The sequence below is a fragment of the Jaculus jaculus genome, chromosome 4, assembly GCF_020740685.1.
Source record: "Jaculus jaculus isolate mJacJac1 chromosome 4, mJacJac1.mat.Y.cur, whole genome shotgun sequence".
NCBI classification, from domain to species: domain Eukaryota; kingdom Metazoa; phylum Chordata; class Mammalia; order Rodentia; family Dipodidae; genus Jaculus; species Jaculus jaculus.
In genome coordinates this window covers 39,476,137-39,501,001 of record NC_059105.1, presented here as the reverse complement: position 1 = coordinate 39,501,001, position 24,865 = coordinate 39,476,137, and the positions used below count along the sequence as shown (strand labels likewise).

General features: G+C 44.5%; 1 protein-coding gene across 1 annotated transcript in view; it reads left to right on the top strand.

Moving 5' to 3' along the window:
* LOC101595411 (aldehyde oxidase 4) overlaps positions 1-23,225 on the top strand; it is a 67,144-nt gene extending 43,919 nt beyond the window's left edge. The window contains exons 20-35 of the mRNA XM_004653588.2: positions 76-172; positions 2,479-2,603; positions 5,293-5,426; positions 7,032-7,119; positions 7,377-7,463; positions 7,850-8,041; positions 10,713-10,940; positions 13,699-13,794; positions 15,262-15,390; positions 16,691-16,765; positions 17,501-17,553; positions 17,988-18,102; positions 18,267-18,332; positions 19,458-19,643; positions 21,939-22,106; positions 23,172-23,225. Of these exons, the coding sequence (XP_004653645.2) occupies positions 76-172; positions 2,479-2,603; positions 5,293-5,426; positions 7,032-7,119; positions 7,377-7,463; positions 7,850-8,041; positions 10,713-10,940; positions 13,699-13,794; positions 15,262-15,390; positions 16,691-16,765; positions 17,501-17,553; positions 17,988-18,102; positions 18,267-18,332; positions 19,458-19,643; positions 21,939-22,106; positions 23,172-23,225 (1,893 nt within the window). The remainder of the gene's footprint in view (positions 1-75; positions 173-2,478; positions 2,604-5,292; positions 5,427-7,031; positions 7,120-7,376; positions 7,464-7,849; positions 8,042-10,712; positions 10,941-13,698; positions 13,795-15,261; positions 15,391-16,690; positions 16,766-17,500; positions 17,554-17,987; positions 18,103-18,266; positions 18,333-19,457; positions 19,644-21,938; positions 22,107-23,171) is intronic.
* Positions 23,226-24,865: the final 1,640 nt, after the last annotated feature.

Genomic DNA, 24,865 nt, shown 5'->3' with positions numbered 1-24,865 from the left:
AGATGATAGGCCAGTGGCTTTTTAGAATGCAAAAATAAATTATTTTATTTTGGTTTGTTTGGTTTTCCCCTACAGCAAGCCTTAGAGCACAATTCTTTTCTTTCTACTGAGAGAAAAATCGAGCAAGGAAATGTAGAACATGCCTGGAAACAGGTGGATCAGGTAATTGAAGGTACGTACAGCAGTCTTGAGCAAGAGAAGAAAAAAAAAAAAAAACAAGCTTAAAGGTTTATCTTTACTTTTTACTTTTACTTTTTTTATTAATTAGTTTTGTATTCAGCAAATACAGTCAGTTTGGTAACATTGTTAGGCTCATCTGTGACCTACCCCCTCCCCTTTGGCCCCTCCTTGTTGAGGTATATGGGTCATGCATTGTGGAGTTAGCCCACAGTTATGGGTAAGATAAATGTCTGTGCATACCATGACCCAACATGTGGTTCTGACATTCTTTCCAACCCCTCTTCTGCAAAATTTCCCTGAGCCATGTTGGTTTATTTTTGGTCTGCTTCAGTGATGAGGTGTTGGGGGCCTCTGAGGCTCTGGCTCTCTGATGTGGTAGGGGTTGATTTTTCTCTGTGTTTGTCTCCTTCCCCCTTGTGCTGGTATCCCATTCATCAGGAAATCAGCACCCTTGCTTGTTTTGCCAATTTTTCTTAGTTTCAGCCAGGGCCCTTTTGAGGTATGAGGGGTGGCTCTCTCCTTAAGATCTACATCTATCTGAAAAAGAGAAGCAGATCTCCAACAGAGAGTAAGTTAGCACCAGGACAAATGAGATAACTCTTACTTTTTTTACAGAGAGCTTACTAGGTGTTGGCCCTCTTGTAGCCCATTATTGATGGTAGCTTGATATTGGAGAGTGGGCTTATGTTTGGATATGGTTCTGACTTGTTTCCCAGCTCCAGCTATGGGTCCCATACCACTGAGGAGATCAGTTAGTCAAATCAAGAGCAGCTGGTTCCCCACCATGGCTGTGTGCCACTATCGCACTTGTGTGGGCATCACAACAGGTTATTTGCTGCTAAGTAGGTTAGACCATGAGTTGCTTGGACAGATATTGGTCATTTACCCCCAGTTGCCCAATTAGCACCTTCTGGCACTAGATGCGCTGACTGTCTGGGAACTGACTCTCTTCCAGCTTCCAGCCATGCCATTCCATTTTACGTGTCACCATATGCTTGAGAAAAACTGATATTTCCGTATCAGTTACCTTCTCACTGCTGGAACAAAACACCCCATCAGAGGCAGTCTATGGAAGGAAAGGGTTTGTTTTGGCATAGAGTTATAAAAGGAAGTCTGTCATGGTAAGAAAAGCATGGCAGGAGCAGACAGCTGGCATCACATCTTCACATCAGCAGGGAGGAAGTTTATAATGTAAGAGCACCAAGTAGAGCTGACTATAACACCTCAAGTCCCATTCCAGGGACACACTTCGTCCAGCAAGACTCCACCTTTTAAAGGTTTCACAAATTTCCTAAACAGAGCCACCAACTGAGGATCAGATATTCAAACACATGAGTCTGTGGGGGATATTCCACAGCTAAACCAGTACACTGTCTCTCCTGACACAAATGTTAAATAATAATTTTAAAATGAACAATAAGTTTACAGCTTTATGGGTTTTACATATGTATAAGTCTATGCAATACCACCTGCATCAAGATGCAGAACATTCCAGCACCCAGGAATTCTCCTGGTGGCCTCCAAAGCATTATTCAAACTTTTATCCCTATAGAGTTTGACTTGCTTTGAACTTTGAAATCTTATTTCACATTTATTTCACATGCTGGAAGAGTAATCCCTATTGTGTTAAATCAGTAGTTCTTTCTCATTGTTTGGTAATACTCTATTATACAGATCCCATGTAGTTTATCCAATAACGAACTTTCTATTCTTTCTATTATGTTTGTCATTTAGTGTTCTCTGGCTTTTACATTTGTGCATGTGTGTGCATACACACACACACACACACACACACACACACCACTTACATGATGTAATGAACAAGCCAGAAAGCTTACCAAATCCCATAAAAGCATGATTGTTTTAAGGCAGAGCATAACCTTGTCTCTGCCACTTTCAACCTTTACATCCTTGAGCAAGTTACTTTCACTCTGAGGTCCATGAGCTATCAGTGTCACCTAATTCAGTTACAGATTACTATCTTCCACTCCATCTTACAGCTGAAGATACTAGGTTTAACAACTTGGCCATATTCACAGTCCAGAGACTTGGCTGAGCCTGGACATATAGCCAGACTAGTCTGTGATCCTAAGTCTGACCATGTTGCTACACAAACGAGGAAACTGAGGTCAACAAAGGCAAAGCTGGACAGGCACAGACAGAAAGAGAAAAGTTGTTTCATGCAAGTGTTATCAAGTCCAGTTCCATGAGGTTATGCGGCCCGCCCTTCCTGACAGAACACCCCTAGAGCTCATGCACTAGCTGTGACTGAACATCGTCTGTGTTTGTGCCTTGCAGGTGAAGTCCATGTAGAAGGTCAAGAACATTTCTACATGGAAACACAAAGTATCCTGGCTATCCCAAAAGCCGAAGATAAAGAAATGGTGTTACACTTGGCAACACAGTTTCCAACTCGTGTGCAGGTAAAAGGACATTCTTGAAAATGACACCACACAATCATATGACATGATTCCTCCCAGTCTTGCATCTTGAACTTCCTGTATACTTAATACTAACCAAAGCCCAGCCTGAATTAAAAAAAAAAAAATGGGGCAATATCTTTCAAAGTGATCATGAAATTTTGCTACATTCCAAGACATGGGGGAAGATGTCCATTTTTTTCTGTATAACAATTAAATAGTGTGAAAAATCTGAGAGACATCAAAGTCTTAGTATTATAATTGAGTTTACTTTGGTTGATCATTTGTATTGTGATCCAACATGACTATCTTCAAGGGCAGGTGGGGGCATTTGTAAAGCAATGGCATTTCTGGCTCACCAAGGAGTGAGCCAACTCCAGTCCTATGCTGGTGGTTGAGATGGAAGGCCTGGCTGCCTCCAGGGAAGTGAGCAAATCCCCTTATTCCCCCTTTTTTTTTGTTGTTTTTGTTTTTGTTTTTGTTTTTGCTGTTTGCTTTTCGAGGTAGGGTCTCACTATAGCTCAGGCTGACCTGGAATTCAGTATGTAGTCTCAGGGTGGCATTGAACTTATGGCGATCCTCCTACCTCTGCCTCCCTAGTGCTGGGATTAAAGGCGTGCGCCGCCATGCCCAGCTCATTCCCCTTTTTGAAATACAGAGTTGTTGCCCTAGAATAGTGCTGGGCACACTGTGGATACATTTCCACATTGTACTAAGAAGAAGACCTGCACCAAGCGTCCTGAGGAGGAAAGCTGGACTTCCTGATGGAGGACAGGCGAGTGGACCTTGAGTTCCTGAAGAGGTGGACCACGGGAGGAGGGCATTGCCAACTGCCATTCGAGGTTGGCATCAGTAACTGAGCAGTGCAGTGGCTGTGTAGCCGTGACCACTACAGTTGCAAGATTTTTTTGTGTTTATATGTTTGTTTTGTTTTGTTTCTTGCTTTCTTTTGCTTTGCAAGGTAGTGTCTTGCTCTAGCCCAGGCTGTCTTGGAATTCACCCTGTATTCTCAGGGTAGCCTCGAACTCATGGCAATCCTCCTACCTCTTGCCTCCTGAGTGCTGGGATTAAAGGTGTGCGCCACCACCCCCAGTTTACAGTTGAAAGGTTTTGGGGTGTTTGTTTGTTTGGTTGGTTTTCTGAAGTATGATCTCACTCTAGCTCAAGCTGACCTGGAATTCACTATGCAGTCTCAGGTTGGCCTCAAACTCACAGTGATCCTCCTACCTCTGCCTCCTGAGTGCTGGGATTAAAGGCATGTGCATCCACAGCAGGTTTTTTGAAAGTTTTGAGTTAAGGCAGAGGAAAAGCAGAAAGATACATGCTTTACCCTAAAATTGATCTCTCTTGCAAAGTGCAATTTCCTTTTCTGTAAATTGAGGGAGATGATAGAGATCACTTCTGAGGTCCCCTTTGGCAGGAGACCTATAACTCTGGGCCACAAAGGACAATGATGTGTGTACCAAGATCATCACTGCCATCTGCTACCCACCCCTCCTAGATTACAATCAGTCAGTTCCTCAACAGGTGGCATTTCCCAGGGAAACTCGGGCCCTAGGCATCCACCACTTGCTGTATCCCAGAACATAGGGCAGCACCAAAAGCAGTGCCAGGAAAGGATTCAAGTGGCTATTTCTCTAAAGAAGAAATGTAAGTGACTAATAAGCATGTGATAAGATGTTTAGCATCATCAGTTGTCAGGGAAATACATAGCAACATCACAGTGAGATACCATGTCATAACCAAAAGAATGGCTATAAACCAAATGACACATAATAACAAGTGTTGGGAAAGATGAGGAGAAATTGGAACCTTCATCAATTACTGATGGACATGAAAAAAGAACACAGCCACTTTGGAAAACAGTTTGGCAATTTCTTGGGATGTTAAAGAGAAAGTGACCATATCACTCAGCAATTCCACAACTAAATATTTACCCAAGAAGAATAAGAGCACGACTACATAAAGACTTTTTAAAAATTACTTATGTATTTATTTGAGAAAGAGAGACAGAGAAAGAGGAAGAGAGCGAGAAAATGGATACACTCATTTCTCCAGCTGCTGCAAACGAGCTCCAGACACATCTGCCACCTTGTATATGTGGCGTACATGAGTCCTGCGGAATCGAACATGGGTCTTTGCAGGCAAGCACCTTTGCCACTAAGTTATCTCTCCAGCCTTGCATAAAGACTTTTATACAAATGTTCACAGCAGCATGATTTGTAATAGTCCAAAACAACCCAATGTCCATTAGCAGATGACCATATACACAAAATCTGGCATGTCCGTTGTTTAACCACAACAATAAAAGACTTGTAAACATGTAATAACATGTATGACCCCTGAAAGCATTATGCTAAGCAAAAGAAGCCAATCACAAAAGGCTACACATTGTATGATCCCATTTATGTGAAATGTCCAGAACAGGCAAATCTACAGAGACAGAAAGTTGGGTTCAGGATTTCCTAAGGCTGGGAAGTTAGGAGGAGATGAGGAATGATTGCCTAATAGATACATGATGACTCTGGGGACGCTGAAAATGTTCTAAAGTTAGATTATGATAGTGGCATAACTTTTTAAAATAGGCATTGATTGGATGGATGAATTTCTTTCACTGCAGAGGGGAAGGACATGGTGAGAGAGTAAGCTATGGAATTGCATTTGTGTGGCTTCAAGGACCTTCCTCTTGCAGGAATACGTGTCTGCAGCACTAAAGGTCCCGAGGAGTAGAATCGCCTGCCACATGAAAAGAGCTGGAGGAGCATTTGGCGGGAAGGTGACCAAGCCGGCTCTGCTGGGAGCCGTCAGTGCCGTGGCCGCCAGCAAGTAAGAGTCCAGTGACCATTGTACGGTAGCAGCCTGAGTCGTGCGCATGTCATGTGAGTCCTTCCCACCCTGTACTCCGCCTTTCATCTCAGCCTTACAGGGAACATAGGTGTCCTGCAGTAAGCCAGGAGCTCTGCTCTGCTGCCTCCAGTGCCCGCTCAACCTCTGCCCTCCTGCTAGAACCAGACAGTGATGCTCCCACGACCAGTGACCTTTGCAACTGCCCGAGCTCACTAAGCTACACCCAGGAAAACTTGCCTCACCCCAGAAGGTGCCCATAAAAAAGAAAGACCACGAACACTTAGCTTGTTGGTCTCTCTAGCAGTAGAAGTGGTTGCCCTAAGTAGTGGGTTTGCAGGGTCTAGGAAGCAGAGACCTGGATGGACACTTTTCCACAGGGGCCCTGCGTGGGAGGGAGGTTGAGCTTGACAGAGCCTTGGAGATCCATCTTTAATCTCAGCAGCCCTTTTGTGGCAGTGGCAGTATTTTATTTTTTTAACATTTTATTTATTTACTTGAGAGAGAGGCAGATTTATATGAGTGAGAGGGGGGTAGAGAGAGAGAGAAGAAAAAAAAATGGGCATGCCAGGACCTCTTGCCACTGCAAATGAACTCCAGACACATATGCCACGTTGTTTCATGTGGGTACTGGGGAATCAAACCTGGGTCCTTTGGCTTTGCAGGCAAGTGCCTTAACATCTGAGCCTTCTCTCTAGCCCAAGTAGCAGCATTTCAATGCTTCCTTTACTATAGCAAAACTTGTAATAATAAACCTATTTATACACACATACACATAATTGCAAAATGATCATTAAATTCCTTTATGTAATATTAAGAATTAAAAGGGAATAATTTGGGCTAGAGAGATGGCTCACTGGTTAAGGCACTTGCCTGCAAAGCCTAAAGACCTGGGTTGAGTTCCCCAGCAGCCACATAAAGCCAGATGCACAAACTGGCACATGCATCTAAAGTTCATTTGCACAACTAGAGGCTCTGCCATATCCATTCCTATTCTCTCTCTTCCCCCTTACAAATAAATAAATAAAAATATTTTTAAAGGGAACAAGTTATAACCAAATAGTGTAGCATCACAATCATCACCATCTATAAATAGTCATAATCACTAAATAAGAAGTATTCTTTAATTTTAGTTCCCCACTGTTTCAAATGTTGTTCAAGGCATGTTACTACCTATTCCCATTTAAAACCACCATTAAGCTAATTACCTCAAGTTCCCTTCCCCTATCTCCATATTTCTACAACTTCATGAAAAAAGCACCGTGTGTGTGTGTGTGTGTGTGTGTGTGTGTGTGTGTGTAAGAGAAGCCTTTGTAATCAAGCATTCTTCAAATTTATTTATTATTATTATTATTGTGGAAGAGTGGGCAGAAAGGTTGTAAGTGCTGCAGGTTGAGACATCATGCCCAGAGGCATTCCCTCCCCCCCCCCCCCCCGCTCCAAAAAAATTACTGACTGCTGTTTCCACAATGCATAAGCCACAACCCCATGGGGAGTAAGTGCAACCCCACTAGAAGTCTCCCCACTTGAATGGGGGGCAGGAACAAGGGGGGAAATGCACCTTTTTAACACAGGGGTTTCCCCTAGGACTGGCCACCCGATCCGGTTTGTTCTGGAGCGCGGTGATGACATGCTGATAACCGCTGGCCGCCACCCACTCCTGGGGAAATACAAAGTGAGTGTGAGCAAGAAGTTCAGCAAACTGCCAAGAGGTCATTCCCTGACAACAAATCCACGGTGAAGACATTACTGAACTCCAGGGGATGTTTGGATGCTGCCTAGGAGTAGGCAGAACCTTCTGGATAATGTCCATCCTCGGGTTCCCCTGAGGACATGCATGTGCATACGCTTAACAGCCATGCTCAGACATTTGTGTCCAGCAATTTGTCACAAAGGACCACTGAGAAAATCACCTCGTTTATCACTTTGCAGGTGGGGTTCATGAACAGTGGGGAGATCAAGGCTGCTGACATACAGTATTACATCAACGGAGGGTGCACGCCCGATGAGTCTGAACTGGTAAATGAGAATTAAACCTTTCCCATAGAACATATGCATCATCATTAATGTCTTACAAACTAGAAGGGTGTAAGTTAAGAATAAATTTCAGGGCTGGAGAGACAGCTTAGCCATTAAGGTGCTTGCCTGCAAAGCCATAGGACCCGGGTTCAATTCTCCAGATCCCACATTAGCCAGACGCACAAAGGTGAGGCAAGTGCAGGTCGCACATGCTCAGTAGGTGGCGCAAGTGTCTGGACTTCTATTGCAGTGGCTGAGGCCCTGGTGCCCCAATTCTCTCACTTTCTCTCTCTCTCTCTCTCTAAAAAATAAAATTAAAATAAAGTTCATATAAAGTGGCTTTAAGCATCAGACAGATACGAGGTTTTATTTTGCTTTTAATTCAGGTGCTGGAGTTCATCGTGTTGAAATCTGAAAATGCATACCACATTCCTAACTTCCGGTGCCGGGGTCGGGTGTGCAAAACAAATTTGCCATCTAACACGGCCTTTCGAGGATTCGGCTTTCCTCAGGCGACAGTAGTGGTGGAGGCTTACATAAACGCCGTGGCATCTCAATGTAACCTACGCCCTGAGGAGGTAAATGGTCAAATGCTGGCAGCACTGGTTCAAATGTGTCTGGAGTGCTTGCACATAGCCTTATGTGGATCAAGTCTATTGTGCATTCTTGGTTAGCTTTTGCTGTTGTAATGAGTCAAACACAAAACCTGGTGCCTTAAAGCAATGACATCATGACTTATGATTCTGCAGGTCACCTGACAGGGACTCTTTTGCTCTGGGCCTGCCCATCTGGAATCTTATAGGCTAAGATGGTGTCACTGGTGTGGTTCTCAGGCTGTCCCTCAGCTGGGAATTCTGCTCCACAGTCTCTCATTCTCCAGCAAGGCTAGCCCACATTCATTCTCATAGGAACGGTTACAGAGTTCCCCCAAACAGCAAGAATGTGCCATTCCATAATACACAAGCACCTTTCAAGCCTCTGTCTGCATTGCTATGAATGGTCTGTTGGCCAAAGGAAGTCACAGGACCAATCCCAGAGTCAGTATGAAATTACACACGGGTCACTCCCCAGCCTGCCTACCTGTGCCTCGGACACAGAGGAGGGGCTCAGAGCTGACTGCACTGAGTAGGGTAGCCACCCAGAGTGTGGATGGTGGCAAATACTAGGGGGGCACACATGCCCATCAGTACAATAAGAAAAGAGAGCCGGGCTGGAGAGATGGCTTAGCGGTTAAGCGCTTGCCTGTGAAGCCTAAGGACCCCGGTTCGAGGCTCAGTTCCCCAGGTCCCACGTTAGCCAGATGCACAAGGGGGCGCACGCGTCTGGAGTTCGTTTGCAGAGGCTGGAAGCCCTGGTGCGCCCATTCTCTCTCTCTTCCTCTATCTGTCTTTCTCTCTGTGTCTGTCGCTCGCTCTCAAATAAATAAATAAATAAATAATTTTAAAAAAAAAGAAAAGAGAGCCAAGTGCCTCGCCTAAGGAATCATCTCTATCGCCTCTGCCAGGGCCCAGGAAACTACAGAAGTGATGGGTTTTTTGTTTTGTTTTGTTTTGTTGTTGTTGTTGTTTATTTATTTATTTAAGAGCAACAGACAGAGAAAGAAAGAGGCAGATAGAGACAGACAGAGAATGGGCATGCCAGGGCTTCCAGCCACAGCAAACGAACTCAAGATGCGTGTGCCCCCCCCCCCTGCTTGTGCATCTGGCTAACGTGGGTCCTGGGGAATCAAGCCTTAACTGGGGTCCTTAGGCTTCAAGGCAAGCGCTTAACCGCTAAGCCATCTCTCCAGCCCAGAAGTGATGGTTTAAATATGAGAGCTGCTCTCACTGAGAGAACCTTCTCCAGGGAGATGGTTGTAGATGCCGAGGAGACTCAAAACAGAAAATCAGAGGCCTCTGAGAGCTCAACGCTGAAAGAGACTTATAACACACCCTCCGAGGCTCGGAACATCGTGGAAGAGGGGCAAACAGAATGTATGAGCAGGCTGGAGAGATGACTCAAAGGTTAAAGTGCTTGCCTGCCAAGCCGAACAAGCAGACTTCAATTCTCCAGTGCCCAAGTAAGCCAGTTTCACAGAGCAACACATGTGTCTGAAGTTTGTTTGCAGTGGCAGAAGACCCTGGTGTGTACACATTCTCTCTCTCTCTCTCTCTCTCTCTCTCTCTCTCTCTCTTTTTCCATTGCAAATAAATAAATAAAATATTTTTAAAGACTTTTTTATAAAAGAATATAAGAGCCGTAGGGTAGAAAGGTATATTCTGAGGCATTGTCCCCTTAGTGGAATGCAGGCAGGGAAGAAGGGACATGGGAGTTTAACCTGATAGGAATATGACAAATATGCAACATGTTCAAACAAGGGAGTTCTCCAAATCAAAGTACAGAAATTACACCAATCAGAACCAGAGTGGAATGACTGTCGATTCTTACACAAGTACTTAATCATAGTTTAAGACTCTGGACAGAGCTGAGAATGTAGCTCAGTGGTAGAGGGCTTGCCTAGCATGCTCAAGAATTTGAAGAGATAATTTGAGAATAATTAGGTATAACTAGGGCTTGTGAGTCAGGAGAATTTTGTCATGCCAACAATCTAGTGGCAGAGTTAATAATAGTACCCCAGGGCTATAGTGACATTAACTGAGATGAGCAGACTTAATCTACAGGCTGGAGCATATGAAATATTCAATAGTAGTTTCTATTGTTTCATGATTGTCATTTTTACACATTGACACTTTCATACTTACAGCTATTTAAATAGTACGTCTTTTTTATTAGAAAGCTTTCTCTCTATATCAGACATATAACAAAAATGCTTGCTTCTCTTATGAAACAAGCATCCATCCTTAAAATCCATTTGGAGCCTGGGGAGATAGCTCAGCAGTGAAGGTGCTTGCCGGTAAAGGCTGACGAGCCAGGTTCTCTTCCCTAGTATCCACATAAAGTCATATGCACAAGGTGGCACATGCATCTGGAGTTTGTTTGCAGCCCTGGCATACCCATTCATATTCGTATTCCCTCTCTCTCTCTCTTTCTCTGTCTACTTGCAAATAAATACAAAAATTTTAAAAACTAAGAAAACCTTTTGCCAGGTTTGGTGGTGCATGCCTTTAATCCCAACACTTGGAAGGCACAGGTAGGAGGATTGCTGTGAGTTTGAGACCAGCCTGGGATTATAGAGTCAGTTTCAGGCAAGCCTGGGCTAGAGTGAGACCCTACCTCAAAAAAAATCCATTTTGTTTTCTTGCCTTTCAGATAAGAGAAATAAACATGTATAAGGGAACTAGCGAAACAGCCTATAAACAGACATTTAATCCAGAACCTTTGAGAAGATGCTGGAAGCAATGTCTGGAGAAATCATCATTCTATGCTAGGAAACAGGCCACAGAGGAATTTAACAAAAAGAATTACTGGAAGAAGAGGGGGCTTGCTATCATCCCCATGAAGTATACCATTGGAATCCCCATAGCCTTCTACAATCAGGTAAAGTATCCTCTCAAATCCTGTTCCAAATGGCTGACTCTGAGTAAAAAACAACCATATTCAGCCAGGAAATTTACAGGCAATCATGTCCCCTCTGGGGATAGAGAAGTAACTGGGGCAGTTCCCTTAGCAGGAGACAACATAGGTTTAGGCAAGGGTTGAAGAGCATGGGTATCAGGGCTGACTTGTAGGGTATAGCTATTCAGGACCTTAGAAAGCGATCAGTGGTAAAGTCAGCTGAGAGAGGCCCAGCCTGGGGATGGCCCTAAATATGGATATTATTTGTTGGGCCAAATTTTCTGAGAGAGCTGGGGAAACAAAGGATTCCTTTCTTGCTTTTTTTTTTTTTTTCTTTTTTAACTTTTAGATAGAATAAGTGAGAGAGATGGAAACAGAGGGAGAGAGAGACTATTGGCCTGCCAGGGCCTCAGCCACTGCAATCAAACTCCTGATGCTTGCGCCACCTAGTGGGCATGTGCAATCTTGTGCATCTGGCTAATGTGGGATCTGGAGAGTCAAACATGGGTCTTGATTGTTTATCTTTTTTAGAGGGGGAGGAGTTGAGGTAAAGTCTCACTCTAGCCCTGGCTGACCTGGAATTCACTGTGTAATCTTAGGGTGGCCTCAAACTCACAGCAATCCTTCTACCTCTGCCTCCCAAGTGCTGGGATTAAAGGCGTGAGCCACCACACCCAGCTTTGCTTCCTTTTTAATTGCACCATAATTGGTTTTTCACGGAACTCAATTTCTGGTTTGATTTATTTTTTTTCTTTTTAATGTTTCTACCGCCACTGATCTCTGACTTGCTACCCATAACCAAAATCACCCAATGGAAAGAATATGAAGTCCTTCTGTGGTGTGAATGAGGTGAACCCACAGCGTCTCTTGCCAGAATTATCTTTTCCAATGTGCAGCCTCCCTCAGCTCCAGCAAAATAGGAAACAGTATAGGAGTGACGGGAGGTCCTGGGCCCCCCAGAGCACGTGTTTGGCTTTCCTCCACGTGGTATTTTCAAACTAGCATAGTTTCAGATTCTCTTTAAGAAGAAGATTCTTGTAGATTTTTCAACAGTTGCTTAAAATATTTACTTTGAAGTTATTTAACTATGTATATCACAAAACAAAAATGTTGCACATATCTATACATTTATAAAACACAAATTCGCAAATTAAGTAAAAATGATTCTATAAGTACAATAGAACTCAAACTGGTCATATTAACTGAAAATGGTGGATGATGATGTTTTTCAAAAACTAAATCTTTACCCACGAGATAATAGTTCTGGACATGACTATACAAATTAGGTGAAGTCTTTATCCTACTATTTATTTATCCTGTTCCATTAAACAAAGTGATCCTACTTGGTGCTCATACAGCCATCATCATAGATACAACATGCTAGCTGAAGAAACATGGATGTAACCACTTACACATGGACATCTATTACTCCTGCTACAGTATCAGAGAGGTGAAAACACGGGGGGTTGTAGCTCAGAAATAGAGTGTTTGCCTAGCATGTACAAGGTCCTGTGTTTGATCACCAGCACTAAAAAGAAAAAAAAAAATCAAATTTACCTACCGGGCGTGGTGGTGCACACCTGTGACCTCAAGCATCTGGAAAATGGAGGGATAAGGAATACAACTTTGAAGCCAGCCTGGGCTGCACAGTGACATCCACCTCTAACATCGTGGCCGGGGCCGTAGCTCAGCATTCTAGATCCCTAGCTTAATTGTTCTGACATGCTCTATCATACCCACGATACTGGAAGAGAAGAGTTAGTGAATATGTGAAGGCTTGGTGGCAGAGTCGTGGACATCAGTACAGAGGTAGGCCCCAAAGGGGATAGATGTAGTATTCTAGGCCACATTCCTGGGTATAATGGGAATTTATTCTAAAAAAAGAAATTCCAGTTCCTTGCCAAACCACCTACCTATATAACCCAGCCTCCTCCCTGAGCCTGGTCCCCAGAGCCACACGTGATTATAACTGGAACAACCAGACCCAGACATGGAAAATGCCAGATAGTTTGAAGAGACATATAACATCACCTTTAACAACCATAGGTCAACTTGGGAACTGTGCTATCCAGTCCTGACCTCTCCCCGCAACCCCCCCACCCCAGGCGACCAGTCCCTTATGTGCGAAGTGAAGAATTTGGGCTAAATTATTGATCCCAAACCTTGTATCAGCAGATTCACCTGGAAGCTTTAAACAGTAGGTATGTAGGCTCCACCTCTAAGATACTGCTGCATCAGCGTTCCTAGAATGAGGCCCATGGCCCTCTTCCACCATGATTCTGAAAGACGGCATTTCAGAACACAAAACATTTCAAGTCCCTTTCAATTCCTCTAATATCCATAAGCCACACCTGGAAATTTACTTATGTGAGTTGCAGTGGCTTTAAAATAATTTCCATACCCGGGCAGGGAAGAATAATGAAGTAAGCGCTGTGCAGTGTGCTGTTGTCGAGAGGAACCTGCCAGGACAGCCAGGACAGGCAACCAGCAGGCAGGAGACCATGGGAGAGAGGACAGACCCATTCACACATCAGTATAGATGGTTGTCAGGTCTAGGGTGTCTTGCAAGTAGTTGTCTGTGGCAACTAGTAATTTCTCTCTTTTCCAGAATTAAAAAAAAAAAAAAACATGAGAGATTTATTCAATGAAACAAAATCATTCATCCAGCATCCTTTGGTAAACTCACAGCAACATACATCTGTCTCAGTTTGCAAACTGATATGATGGTTGTTCCCTGCAGGCGGCCGCGCTGGTCCACATCTATTTAGACGGCTCTGTCTTGCTGACTCACGGTGGCTGTGAGTTGGGACAAGGCCTGCACACGAAAATGATTCAGGTGAGATGTGCCCGGGCGCTCCACTGTGGAGGTGTATCACGCCATGCAGTCAACATGCCTGTTATTTTCTTGTTGATCGGGGGAAATGCCAGCACACTAAACATACAGTTTAGTTGTAAGACTCACCCTGATTTCAGGAATGAAAAATGCAGGAGGGGGCTGGAGAAATGGCTTAGCGGTTAAGCGCTTGCCTGTGAAGCCTAAGGACCCCGGTTAGAGGCTCGGTTCCCCAAGTCCCACGTTAGCCAGATGCACAAGGGGGCGCACACGTCTGGAGTTCGTTTGCAGAGGCTGGAAGCCCTGGCGCACCCATTCTCTCTCTCTCCCTCTATCTGTCTTTCTCTCTGTGTCTGTCGCTCTCAAATAAATAAATAAATAATTTAAAAAAGAAAAAGAAAAATGCAGGAGGATGAGGAAGTGGGTGCTAGACCTGAAGAAATATATTATTCATTCTGTATCAAAAAATCAAATCCATAAGTCTACTAACAATTATTCCAATCTTTCTTTTTCTTTTATTTTGGGGGGAGGGGTTGATGTACAGAGATTTAAATATTCATTCTGGCACTTTAATTAAAGTTTTTTTAGATTGTTCTGTTTACATGTCACAGGTGTCCTTTCACGCTGCACCCTTCTCTTGTCCCCCTTCCTGCTCATCTCTTTATCCTCACTCCTGGTTACCATTCATTCTATCTTTATGGGTTCTACCCACGTTTGCCCTACTGTATATATGTATTTATAGATCCTGCAAGCTAGGATCCAAATATCCGAGAGAACATGCAGTTTTGGTCTTTCTGAGTTTTAGTCATTTCACTTAATATGATTCTTTCCAGATCTATCTATTTTCCTGCTAATTTTATAATTTCATTTTTCCATACTGTTGAATAGAATCCCATGTGTATATAGCACATCTTCATTATCCATTCATTTACTGCTGGGCACCTAGACTGATTCCAGTTCTTGGCTATTGTAAATACAGCTGCAGAAAATACAGTTGTGCAAGTACCGTATAGTAAAGTATAGTATAATTTTCAAAGGTAAAAGGCTTTAAAATGCTTTTAAGCTTTATGGTAAATATTCAAAGCAATACTGTATTCATTCAAATCCTTAATTATAAATGAATCTGTTTGGGCTGTAGAGATGGCTTCACAGTTAAGGCACTTGCCTAGGAAGCCTAAGGACCCATGTTTGGCTCCCCAGATCCCATGTAAGCCAAGCAAACAAAGGTGAGGCAAGCGCAAGGTCACTCATGCCCACTAGGTGGTGCAAGCATCTAGAGTTTGATTGCAGTGCTGAGGCCCTGGCATGCCAATTCTCTCTCTCTCTCTAAAATAAATAATAATAATAAATGAATATGGTGCACACAATGAAAGCTTGTTCTCTTATTCTAGACAGAACGTGAAGGTTTTTCATGTAGAAGAGGGCTTATGGTCAGGGAAATAAGTAATATTTTCCTCCTGCATCTGCCAGGTGGCTAGCCGGGAACTGAACATCCCATCGTCACGTGTGCACCTGTCTGAAACGAGCACCGTCACTGTCCCCAATGCCGTCTTCACAGCAGGGTCCATGGGGACAGACATCAACGGAAAGGCCGTGCAGGTGACACTCCTTTGATTTCTTAGTCACCCAAAGAGTATCATGCAGAGACCTTTCTGCATTCTTACCTTTACGAAAAGAAAGGCCAAGTTCTAGGCCACTCAGCAGAGCCAAGGCTCCAAGTCGGGTTTTCTGCAGCTCTGCGCTGGGCTGCTGACTGTAGCCCATGTTCTGCTGCATGGGAAAAACCTCCTTCCACAGCCTCCCTCCCACCCCACACACCAGAGCAATGGGTGACCAGTGTGGCTCCACAAAGACCTTGCGCCCAGCAACTAACCTTGCTAGGAATCCAGTTCTTTTTCTGGAAAACTGGGAATACCAATACCACTCCCCTTAGAATTGTTAGTGACCTTAAGAAATTGTACAGGAAAGCTGCTGCCATCTTCTGCCCCACTCACAAAGTAGAAAACCACCAATGGGCCGTTAGTCAACCCACAGAGACCATCTCTTCAAAATGACCATATCTAGATGAAAAAAAGGCTTCCAGCCTGCCAAGTGCACCCACAGTAGCCTGGAGACTGTGGCTTCCCAACATGTGTTCCCTGGGGTAGCAGTCCCAAGAAGGCTTAATGGAAAAGTAAGTTTTTCCAATCATTGAGCTTGGAAAATGTTGCATTCTGCATCCCACTCAAATAAGCCTATGCACAGTCACATATTTTTAAAAAACCTGACAATGGGCTGGAGAGATGGCTCAGAGGTTAAAGGTACTTGTTTGCAAAGCCTGGCAGCCTGGGTTCAATTCCCAAGTACCCGTGTAAAGCCTGATGCACAGCGTGGAGCATGTATCTGGAGTTCTTTTGCAATGGAAAGAGGCCATGGTGCATCCATCCATCCATTCATTCTCCTCACAAGTAAATCTTGAGTCAGTGCTATAGGATCCAAAGCATGATATTCTTTTTCTTCTGAAGACAGTCTGTATATTTAAATCTTGGGCTGGAGGGATGGCTTAGCAGTTAAGGCACTTGCCTGCAAAGCCAAAGGAGCCAGGTTGGATTCCCTAAGACCCATGTAAGCCAGATACACAAAATGCTGCATGCGTCTGGAATTTGATTGCAGCAGCTGGAGGCCCTGGAGCACCCATTCTCTCTCTCTCTCTCTCTCTCTATCTCTATCTCTCTCATATATAAATAAAAATTTAAAAATTTAAAAAATATCCTGTAGGAGAAGGAAGCAAATCTACAAAAATAAAAATAAAAAAGAAGAAAAAGAGGAATGCCTTCACTGAAATGAACTTGGATTGTTAACATTCTGCTATTCCCTGTCTCTTCTTGTTCCTGATGCCACTTCAAATATTTATCTTTAGAATGCCTGCCAAATCCTTCTGGCCCGTCTTCAGCCCATCATCAGGACAAACCCGAAAGGAAAATGGGAAGAGTGGGTGAGTCTTCTCTCTATACCCCAGCCAGGAGAAGTAATGGCATCCATGTGGGGAAGCGTCCTGCCAGGGTGCACCCGAGGGTGGCTCCCATCCAAGAATGCTCCTCTCTTAGAGCTTGCTTCTACTTTTTCAAGAGTATAAGAGATACCTATGTTCATTGAGCCATGACTTCCTGTCAGAGCATGAGAATGGTGTGAGTTCCAAAGTGCCAGTCACCTAGGGCTGCACAAATGGCCACAGGACCAGGACAAGGGCCTTGGGGCCCCCGTTGTGTCTCCTCTGCAATGGAATTCATGGCAGTCCTAACCTCAAACAATTGCTTTACTTTAATAGGTGTATGACTATTGTTATTATTATTACTCCCTTCCCCTGCCCAGTGCACTCCAGCAGGGAAGCTGACGGATTGTATAGTGGAGCTGGCCAAGTCAACAGAACACAGAACAGGGTGAAAATATATACACACATGTATGTGTGTGTGTGTGTGTGTGTGTGTATCTCCTAAGTACATGCACACATGAACATGGCCTAGCCCCCCTCACTGACTTAAAAGTCCAGACATGTGAAAAGGAGTAAATGGTTTATGTGCAGCTAGTGGCTAATGTTAAGACCTGCACACAGGCCCAAGTCTCACTGGAAGTAAATGTGAATAAGGAGCTAGGTACAAACAGGAAGCTGGCCCAGTATGGAAGCATTTTTTTTTAATCACTTTTCCTAAACTTGTATCATCTCTTGCAGGTTGCCAAAGCCTTTGAAGAATCCATTAACCTCTCAGCCACTGGTTATTTCAAGTAAAGGGCGTTTTTTTTATCTGGCTTGCATTGTACCTGGGCAGGAGTGATGTGGGCCCAGTATTCATTTCGTAGTCATGGGATCCTTGTGATGGGAAAGGGGATGGAGGTAGGAGTGGGAAGGAAAGTAGTCCAGAGCCTCCTGGGGTGGTCATTATTTAGCTATTTATCAACCAAGAGGAACCATAACTACCTACACACATCTGACTGACCCATCCGGGTACCTGTGCCCTGGAGGGCAGAGTCAGACCCGGGCAGTCAGTGTCCTCCCGAGCCTGCTGGGGACTTCTTGTAACCCTAATTGCAAAGTCTGTCCCAGGAAAGGGGGAGCAGACCTCCAGTCAGGATGCTGCCTCCAGGACCCCCTACAGCCAAGTGACCAGACCAGTAGTGGGGAAAGTGCCTTTGTTTTCACGCCTGACTTCTCTTCTCAGAGGCTACCAGACGTACATGGACTGGGAGAAGGAAGAGGGCAAGCCTTACCCATACTACGTTTACGGGGCATCCTGTTCTGAGGTGGAGGTCGACTGTCTGACCGGGGCCCACAAGGTAAACACTGAGGTTTGCTCCCTCTGCCTGCGCTCAGGTGTTTTTCCTGCTGTAATGACTAACCAACTGGATCTGCGTGTGGAGGAGCCAGGGACGGACACCTAATATTGGTCAATATGTTTTCATAAATAGCATTGTCTACTTCGTATTTTCTCTTGCTGCAGCTCCTGAGGACTGACATCTTCATAGACGCTGCTTTCAGCATAAACCCCGCCCTGGATATTGGGCAGGTGAGTCCCTCACAGGGTCTTTTGTCAATCCCATTCAGTGACTGTGCATTCAGAATAGTGTCCCCAGCACCCTTCAGGCTTTGCTCAACCTGCGTGCAAGCAAGCCTTCTGCAATATATAATTTACATCATGCACATACATGCACCTGTGCACACACATTAAACCACTGAAAGAAAATTCAAGAAAAAGCGAATGAAATTTTTGCATAGCAGAAATACATATGATGTGTTCTACCCTATAATATTCTGTGCTTCCCAATTTTTTTCTTTGATGAATATTATGCTTATAATTAAAGAGATAAAAAGGGAAGAGGTGAATAAAGAAAATACCCTCCAAAATGCCCCCACAGTGGGTTGGGTGTCCTAGATACGGCAAACCTGGAAGAAGTAGATCCTGAAGTCACCCAGGGGTGGTGGGAGCATCTAAAAGGCTCCCGAAGTGGGACATGGTGATGTCCACTTCAGTCCTACTTGGAAGGCTGAGATGGGATGATTGTGAGTTTGGAGCCAGCCTAGGCTACAGAGCAAGACCATGTCTGTAAAAAGGGGGCAGGGAGGGGGGAGAAGGAAAGGACAGGAAGGAGGAAGGGAGAACAGAGAGGGAGGGAGGGAGGGAGAGAAGGATGCAGGAAGGGAGATGGGCGAGGCCTCCGGTGAGGAGGTTAGTCTTCATCTGGAGCTTGGAGGATGAGAGTTGCCAGGTGGACCAAGTGAGCTAGGTCAGGTTGCGGAGAGTCAGAAGAAAATACACGTGTTGGATCGCTGAGAGTTCGAGGCCACCCTAAGACTACATAGTGAATTCCAGGTCAGCCTGAGCCAGAGTGAGACCCTAACTCGAAAAACCAAAAAAAAAAAAAAAAAAAAGAAAATACATGTGTAGACATGGTGGTAGGTCAGAGCCTGGTGGGTCTGCAAAATTAACAAGGCAAGTGTTAGGCCTGTGGAGTTGCAAGGATAAAGCCAGGCTAGGTGGCAGGCGCTATTCCTGAAGGACTCTGCAAAGGCCACAGCAGCACCTTCCAGAACGGCTTCCTGTGGCCATCCCGCCCCCACCTCCGCTTTCCTGCACACTAGAATACTTCAGCCAGCCTCATATACTTCTCACCTGTGCCTTTTCTGCCTCCAGATTGAGGGGGCATTTATCCAAGGCATGGGATTTTATACCATCGAAGAGCTGAAATACTCCCCAGAAGGCATGCTTTATACTCGGGGTCCAGATGAGTACAAAATCCCCACCGTCACTGAGATTCCAGAAGAATTCTATGTCACTTTGGTGCGCTCTCGCAATCCCGTAGCCATCTACTCATCCAAGGTAAGAACTGAAGGCCTCTGCCTTAGCCGGTGTCAGCCACACAGAGCACGTGACTAGGTGGCTTAAACAGAGACTGAGTTCTCACAGCTCTGGCTCCTAGAAATAGGAGACTGAGACGTGACTGGTTTAGTTTCTCGAGTCCACTCTCCTTGGCTTGGTCATCTGCGCCCATCCTGTGCCTACTCAGGTGACCTCATTTTAAGTTATTCACCTCTTTAAAGCCCTATCTTCAAATCCAGTCACATTTCAAGGTCCTGGGAAATGATATTGTTAACATATAAATTTAAGGAGAGACAGAATTGGCTCATAATAACTTCCTGGGTCTTTTTAAAATTATTTATTTATGTATTTGAGAGATAGAAAGAGAGAGAGAATGGGTGCATCAGGGCCTCCAGCCACTGCAAGCAAACTCTAGATGCATGCACTACCTTGTGGGTCCTGGGGAAACAAACCAAGATGCTTTGCAGGCAAGTGCCTTAACCACTAAGCCATCTCTCCAGCCCACCAACCTATTTTAAGCACATGAAATAATCCCCTGATTTCACTTACTCCTGAGAACCGGACATCCCGAAAGAAGAAAGCAAGAAAGAAAAGCAAGCTCGAGGCAGATGAGCGCCCACTGACTCAGAAGCCAAGCAGTCTTTTCACTCTTTAGAGACATGTGAAAGAAACCTGATGAGAGCCAAGGAATCGTTGGGCATTTTGATACAATGGGCAAAAGCCGCTAGGAGAGAAACGGGCCTTTTGTGCAGATTCCATGGGCCCAGAGCTCCCTTCTCCGCACCCTTCCCGCCCCTCTACCCCCTCAGATTCAGTTGTTTCCCCTGGGTCTCTCCCACAGCCTCCCCAAAGCAGACTGAGTTTACTGCAAGTTTCTCCGTGGCTTTGTGCTCTCAAGTGTTAATGGTCACTGATTCCTGGGAATGGCTTTTAACTGGACATTAAACAGGGTTCTCAAACACCACTGTGAAAAATGCACCAGCTTCCCGCCCCCCCCCAACCTTGGGCTCTGTTCGGAGCAGCTGGCCAGACAGGTGGTGACTTTAACTTAAGAATTTGTAGGACAGGCCCGGCGTAGTGGTGCACACCTTTAATCCCAGCCCTCAAGGGGCAGAGGTAGGAGGATTGCTATGAGTTCAAGGCCACCCTGAGACTACATAGTGAATTCCAGGCCTGTCTGGTCTAGAGTGAGACCCTACCTCAAAGAATAAATAAATAAATAAAAAGAATTTGGAGGACGCCCTCTTTCCTAGGTGTAGGTTGAGGTTGAGGAAAGAGGAAACTGTGTCTGAACTGCCTCCTTCCCCACGTGTGGCCCAGACTTTGGCCAAGGACATCTCAAAGGCCAGACCAACGCAGGGCAGGATCCTGCCCCTTAAAGGATAGCTTCTCACCATTCTTCTTGGGATGGGACCCACCTTCCAACCCCACCCCCCACAAACACACACAAACATAGGCCTCACTTCTCCCTCCATAGTTTACCTCAAAACTGGCTTTTGACAGCCAAATCCTAGAAATACTTTATTTATTTATTTATTTATTTATTTGAGAGCGACAGACACAGAGAGAAAGACAGATAGAGGGAGAGAGAGAGAATGGGCGTGCCAGGGCTTCCAGCCTCTGCAAACGAACTCCAGATGTGTGCGCCCCCTTGTGCATCTGGCTAACGTGGGACCTGGGGAACCGAGCCTCGAACCGGGGTCCTTAGGCTTCACAGGCAAGCGCTTAACCGCTAAGCCATCTCTCCAGCCCTAGAAACACTTTTTATCAGCTGTAGATTTTATCTGGACAAAAATAGCGGGAGTGGTAAATCAAATTGTAATGTTATTACACAGTTCATTCAAATGCACCCAACACAGAGAGAGGAAGTTAATCCACAAGAAAAAAGGCGCCCGATACAGTCTTTCAGTTCAGCTGGGAAAATAATGGTCATTTCATTGAAGTTTTGAGTAAAATACAAATGGACTGAGGCCTGGGGGTATAGCTTGGTGGTAGAGCACTTGCCTAGTAGGCACAAGGCCCTGGGTTCAGAATACCCTTGAGGACCCTGAGGACTTGGTCTTGGGAACATGACCCTGTGGGTGAAGGGTCTTCAGAGGCCTGTGTGGATATTTTCATAAGCTCTTCATCCTCATCAGAACCCCACACACTGATAATGTGGGGGGGGGGGAATTGAACTAGGCGATTCAGATAAAATCCATTCTAGAGCGGGAGGGAGCTGATAAAGCCAGATGAGGGGAGTGTGGGGGACCCTAAAAATCCTGCATTCCTGACCGCCTTTTATGCTTCTCTCAGGGACTGGGTGAGGCTGGAATGTTCTTGGGGTCCTCAGTTTTGTTTGCCATATATGACGCCGTGACTGCTGCCCGCACTGAGAGGGGGCTGAGCAGGACCTTCCCCTTGAGTAGCCCAGCCACTCCCGAACTGATCCGGATGGCCTGTGTGGATCAGTGGACTGACATGGTAAGAGGGGCCACTGCTGTCATGGCCCCCGACGTGGACTTTAAGGCTCTCGATGTGGATCTGATAACCAGGACAAAATCGCAGGGCACATTGACCTTTTTCAGTGAAAATTCTCCTTCCTCCTGCACTCTCTACTTCCTTCAGAGCAAAGTGCTTCAAATGCTGGCTTAATTGTTTCAGACTCAACCAAAAAATAAAAAAATAATAATATTCTTTAAAAAATACTGAGCAGCATTAATAGCAAACAGATATGGTAGATTGCTTCTTTAACTATTTTATCAAGATGTAGTTGATGTGGCTTTTTGATTACCTCATTTACTAGCTGTCTGACATGTTTGATTGTCTAGGAAGCATTTATTAAGCAAACTAATAAAGATAATTTAAATGAAAATATCAGGTTCCTGAGCACACCTTGACATGCCTCGTAAGCCCACGCTAATAGAAAGCCGCTCCCCTTGCCAGGTGGTGCAGATATGTTTAGGACTAGTGACAGAAAATATTCCTCCATGGACTGCTTCCTGTGGCCACAAAGGAGCCTTTGGTATAAAATGAGATGGTGCTGTATGCCTTGGAAATTACAAGGCTGCTGCATAAGAGAGATCTTATCCCAAGCATAAGAAATTTATCGGGATAGCAGCTAGGGATGGAGCTCGGTGATGGAGCACATGGCTAGGACTCAGGAGTTCAGTCCACGGCACCAAACTACAATAAAAGAACCAGGAGCTGAGCATGGTAACGTATACCTGCAACCCCAACACTTGGAGATCTGAGGCAAGAGGATTACAAGTTTGAAGCCAGTCTGAACCTATGTAGCAATATCTTATCTCAAAAAATGTGCAAATATATAAATATATATTATATGTGTGTATATACATATATATATATAATGAAGATAAATTTGTGACTAAATGTTTAAACTAAATATAAAAATTATGGAGTTTTAATAAAAAAAATAAAGTGGATGACTTATTCTTTTTAAAAATATATATAACTAATTTATCTTCAAATTATAGCATTTTCTGTTACTAACACTTAATTGACAATTATCTCTTTGGTCTTTTTTAGATTCCCAGAGATGACCCTTCAACATTTACACCGTGGTCAATCCATGTGTCCTAGTGCCTACAAGACAATGAAAGAGTGCGTGGCTAACCTTAAAAACCTCAAACCAGAGCAACATATAGGTTGATTGTCAATCGTCAAGCATAATTTTAGTATTTCAGTTATTCTCTGTGATTTAGGTTACTTCATGATTATGTTCTAGGATGCAAATTGTTCACCAAATATAGCTTAGAATCTGAAATTCTGATTTCAGTTTGCTTTATTCTGAAAATCTGCACCTGACACTTTTACACACAGTGGTATTTTCATTAAGCTGGGACAACTCAAGAGGAACTGTTTGTGCTTTTGTTGCAGAAAATGGTTCAGCGTTCGGTAAAATTCCCCCCGCCCTTGTCTATGGCATTCCACCCTGTGAACGTGCCCAATCTTGTCTAAAATTGTCCACCCCAAGACTCTCTGGATTGGATTCTCCAAAGCTAGTGATATCCTTATAACAACAAGCCCACGTGGAAAATCCCTGATTCAATCCCTGATTTACTGTGACTACGACGTCCCATGGCATGAACACTCAGATTAAAGCCATTCCTTGAGGCATCTGAATGTGGTGCTGGAAAGAGATGCCCACAAGCACCCACAAGCCCTAAGAGGAGCTAGCCCCAGTCTTGCTAGCTCCCCACTGTCCGGGAACTCCTGTCACCCCATTTAATCCATTTAGAAAGGGCTGCAGTAAGTTTCTCACAGGTTCATGTGCTGGAAGCTTGGTCCCCCAGGTCTCATTACTGAGGCGGTGGAAACTTAAGAGATGGGGCCTCATGAGAGGGGGTTGGCTGGTGGAAAGGGGTGGATTATGTCTCCCAGGAGTAGAATGCCACAAGCATAGGTATTATAAAACAGAAAGCCTGGCCCCTCCTCATCCCTTGCTTCCTCTCTTGCTATGCAACCCCTTATATCCGTTTCCAGTATGTGATGTCATCTGCTTTGACAGAAAGAAGGTCCTCACCAAATGGGGGAATTACATGACCCCCACCTTCCAGAACTATGAGCCAAAACAAACCTCTTTTCCTTATAAGGTATCAAGCTTCAGGGGTTTAGTTGTAGCAATACAAAACAGATATAAGACACCATTCAAAGTTTCAAGTGGCCCTCCTCCACCGTGAACTGTGTATATGATAGGACATCTTCCTAACCTGGAAGGCCATGCTGTATGAAACAGCCTGCTCACAACACTCTTGGGTGGCAACTTTTGGTTTTGGCTTAATATCGAAAAGTTGAAATTCTAACCACCTTTCTTTTATACTAAAGTGTCACAAAATGCACAAGGTTTCTTCTCAGTTATTTTCTAGTTGTTTTATATTGCATTTCCCTGAGAAAATGATGCCATGGGCCTCCCCTGTGATGTTTGAAAACACAGACTTTCCCATCCTTAAGGCAGACGACACTGTTTGTGTGAGCACCTTAGTAAGGTAGTAAGGTCTTCCTGGGGGTGCTTAGAGTTCAACTTTGTCTCAGCTATTTGGACTCTCACAAAAATAATTTCCTCTAAAACACTGACGGTATTCTAGTTAGGATGGTACTGAATGTATATATTAATTTCAAAAGAACTGACTTTTAAAAATTATTTTGATTTATTTGAGAGAGAGAGAATGGGCTCACCAGGGTCTCCAACTGCTGCAAACAAACTCCAGATGCATGCACCA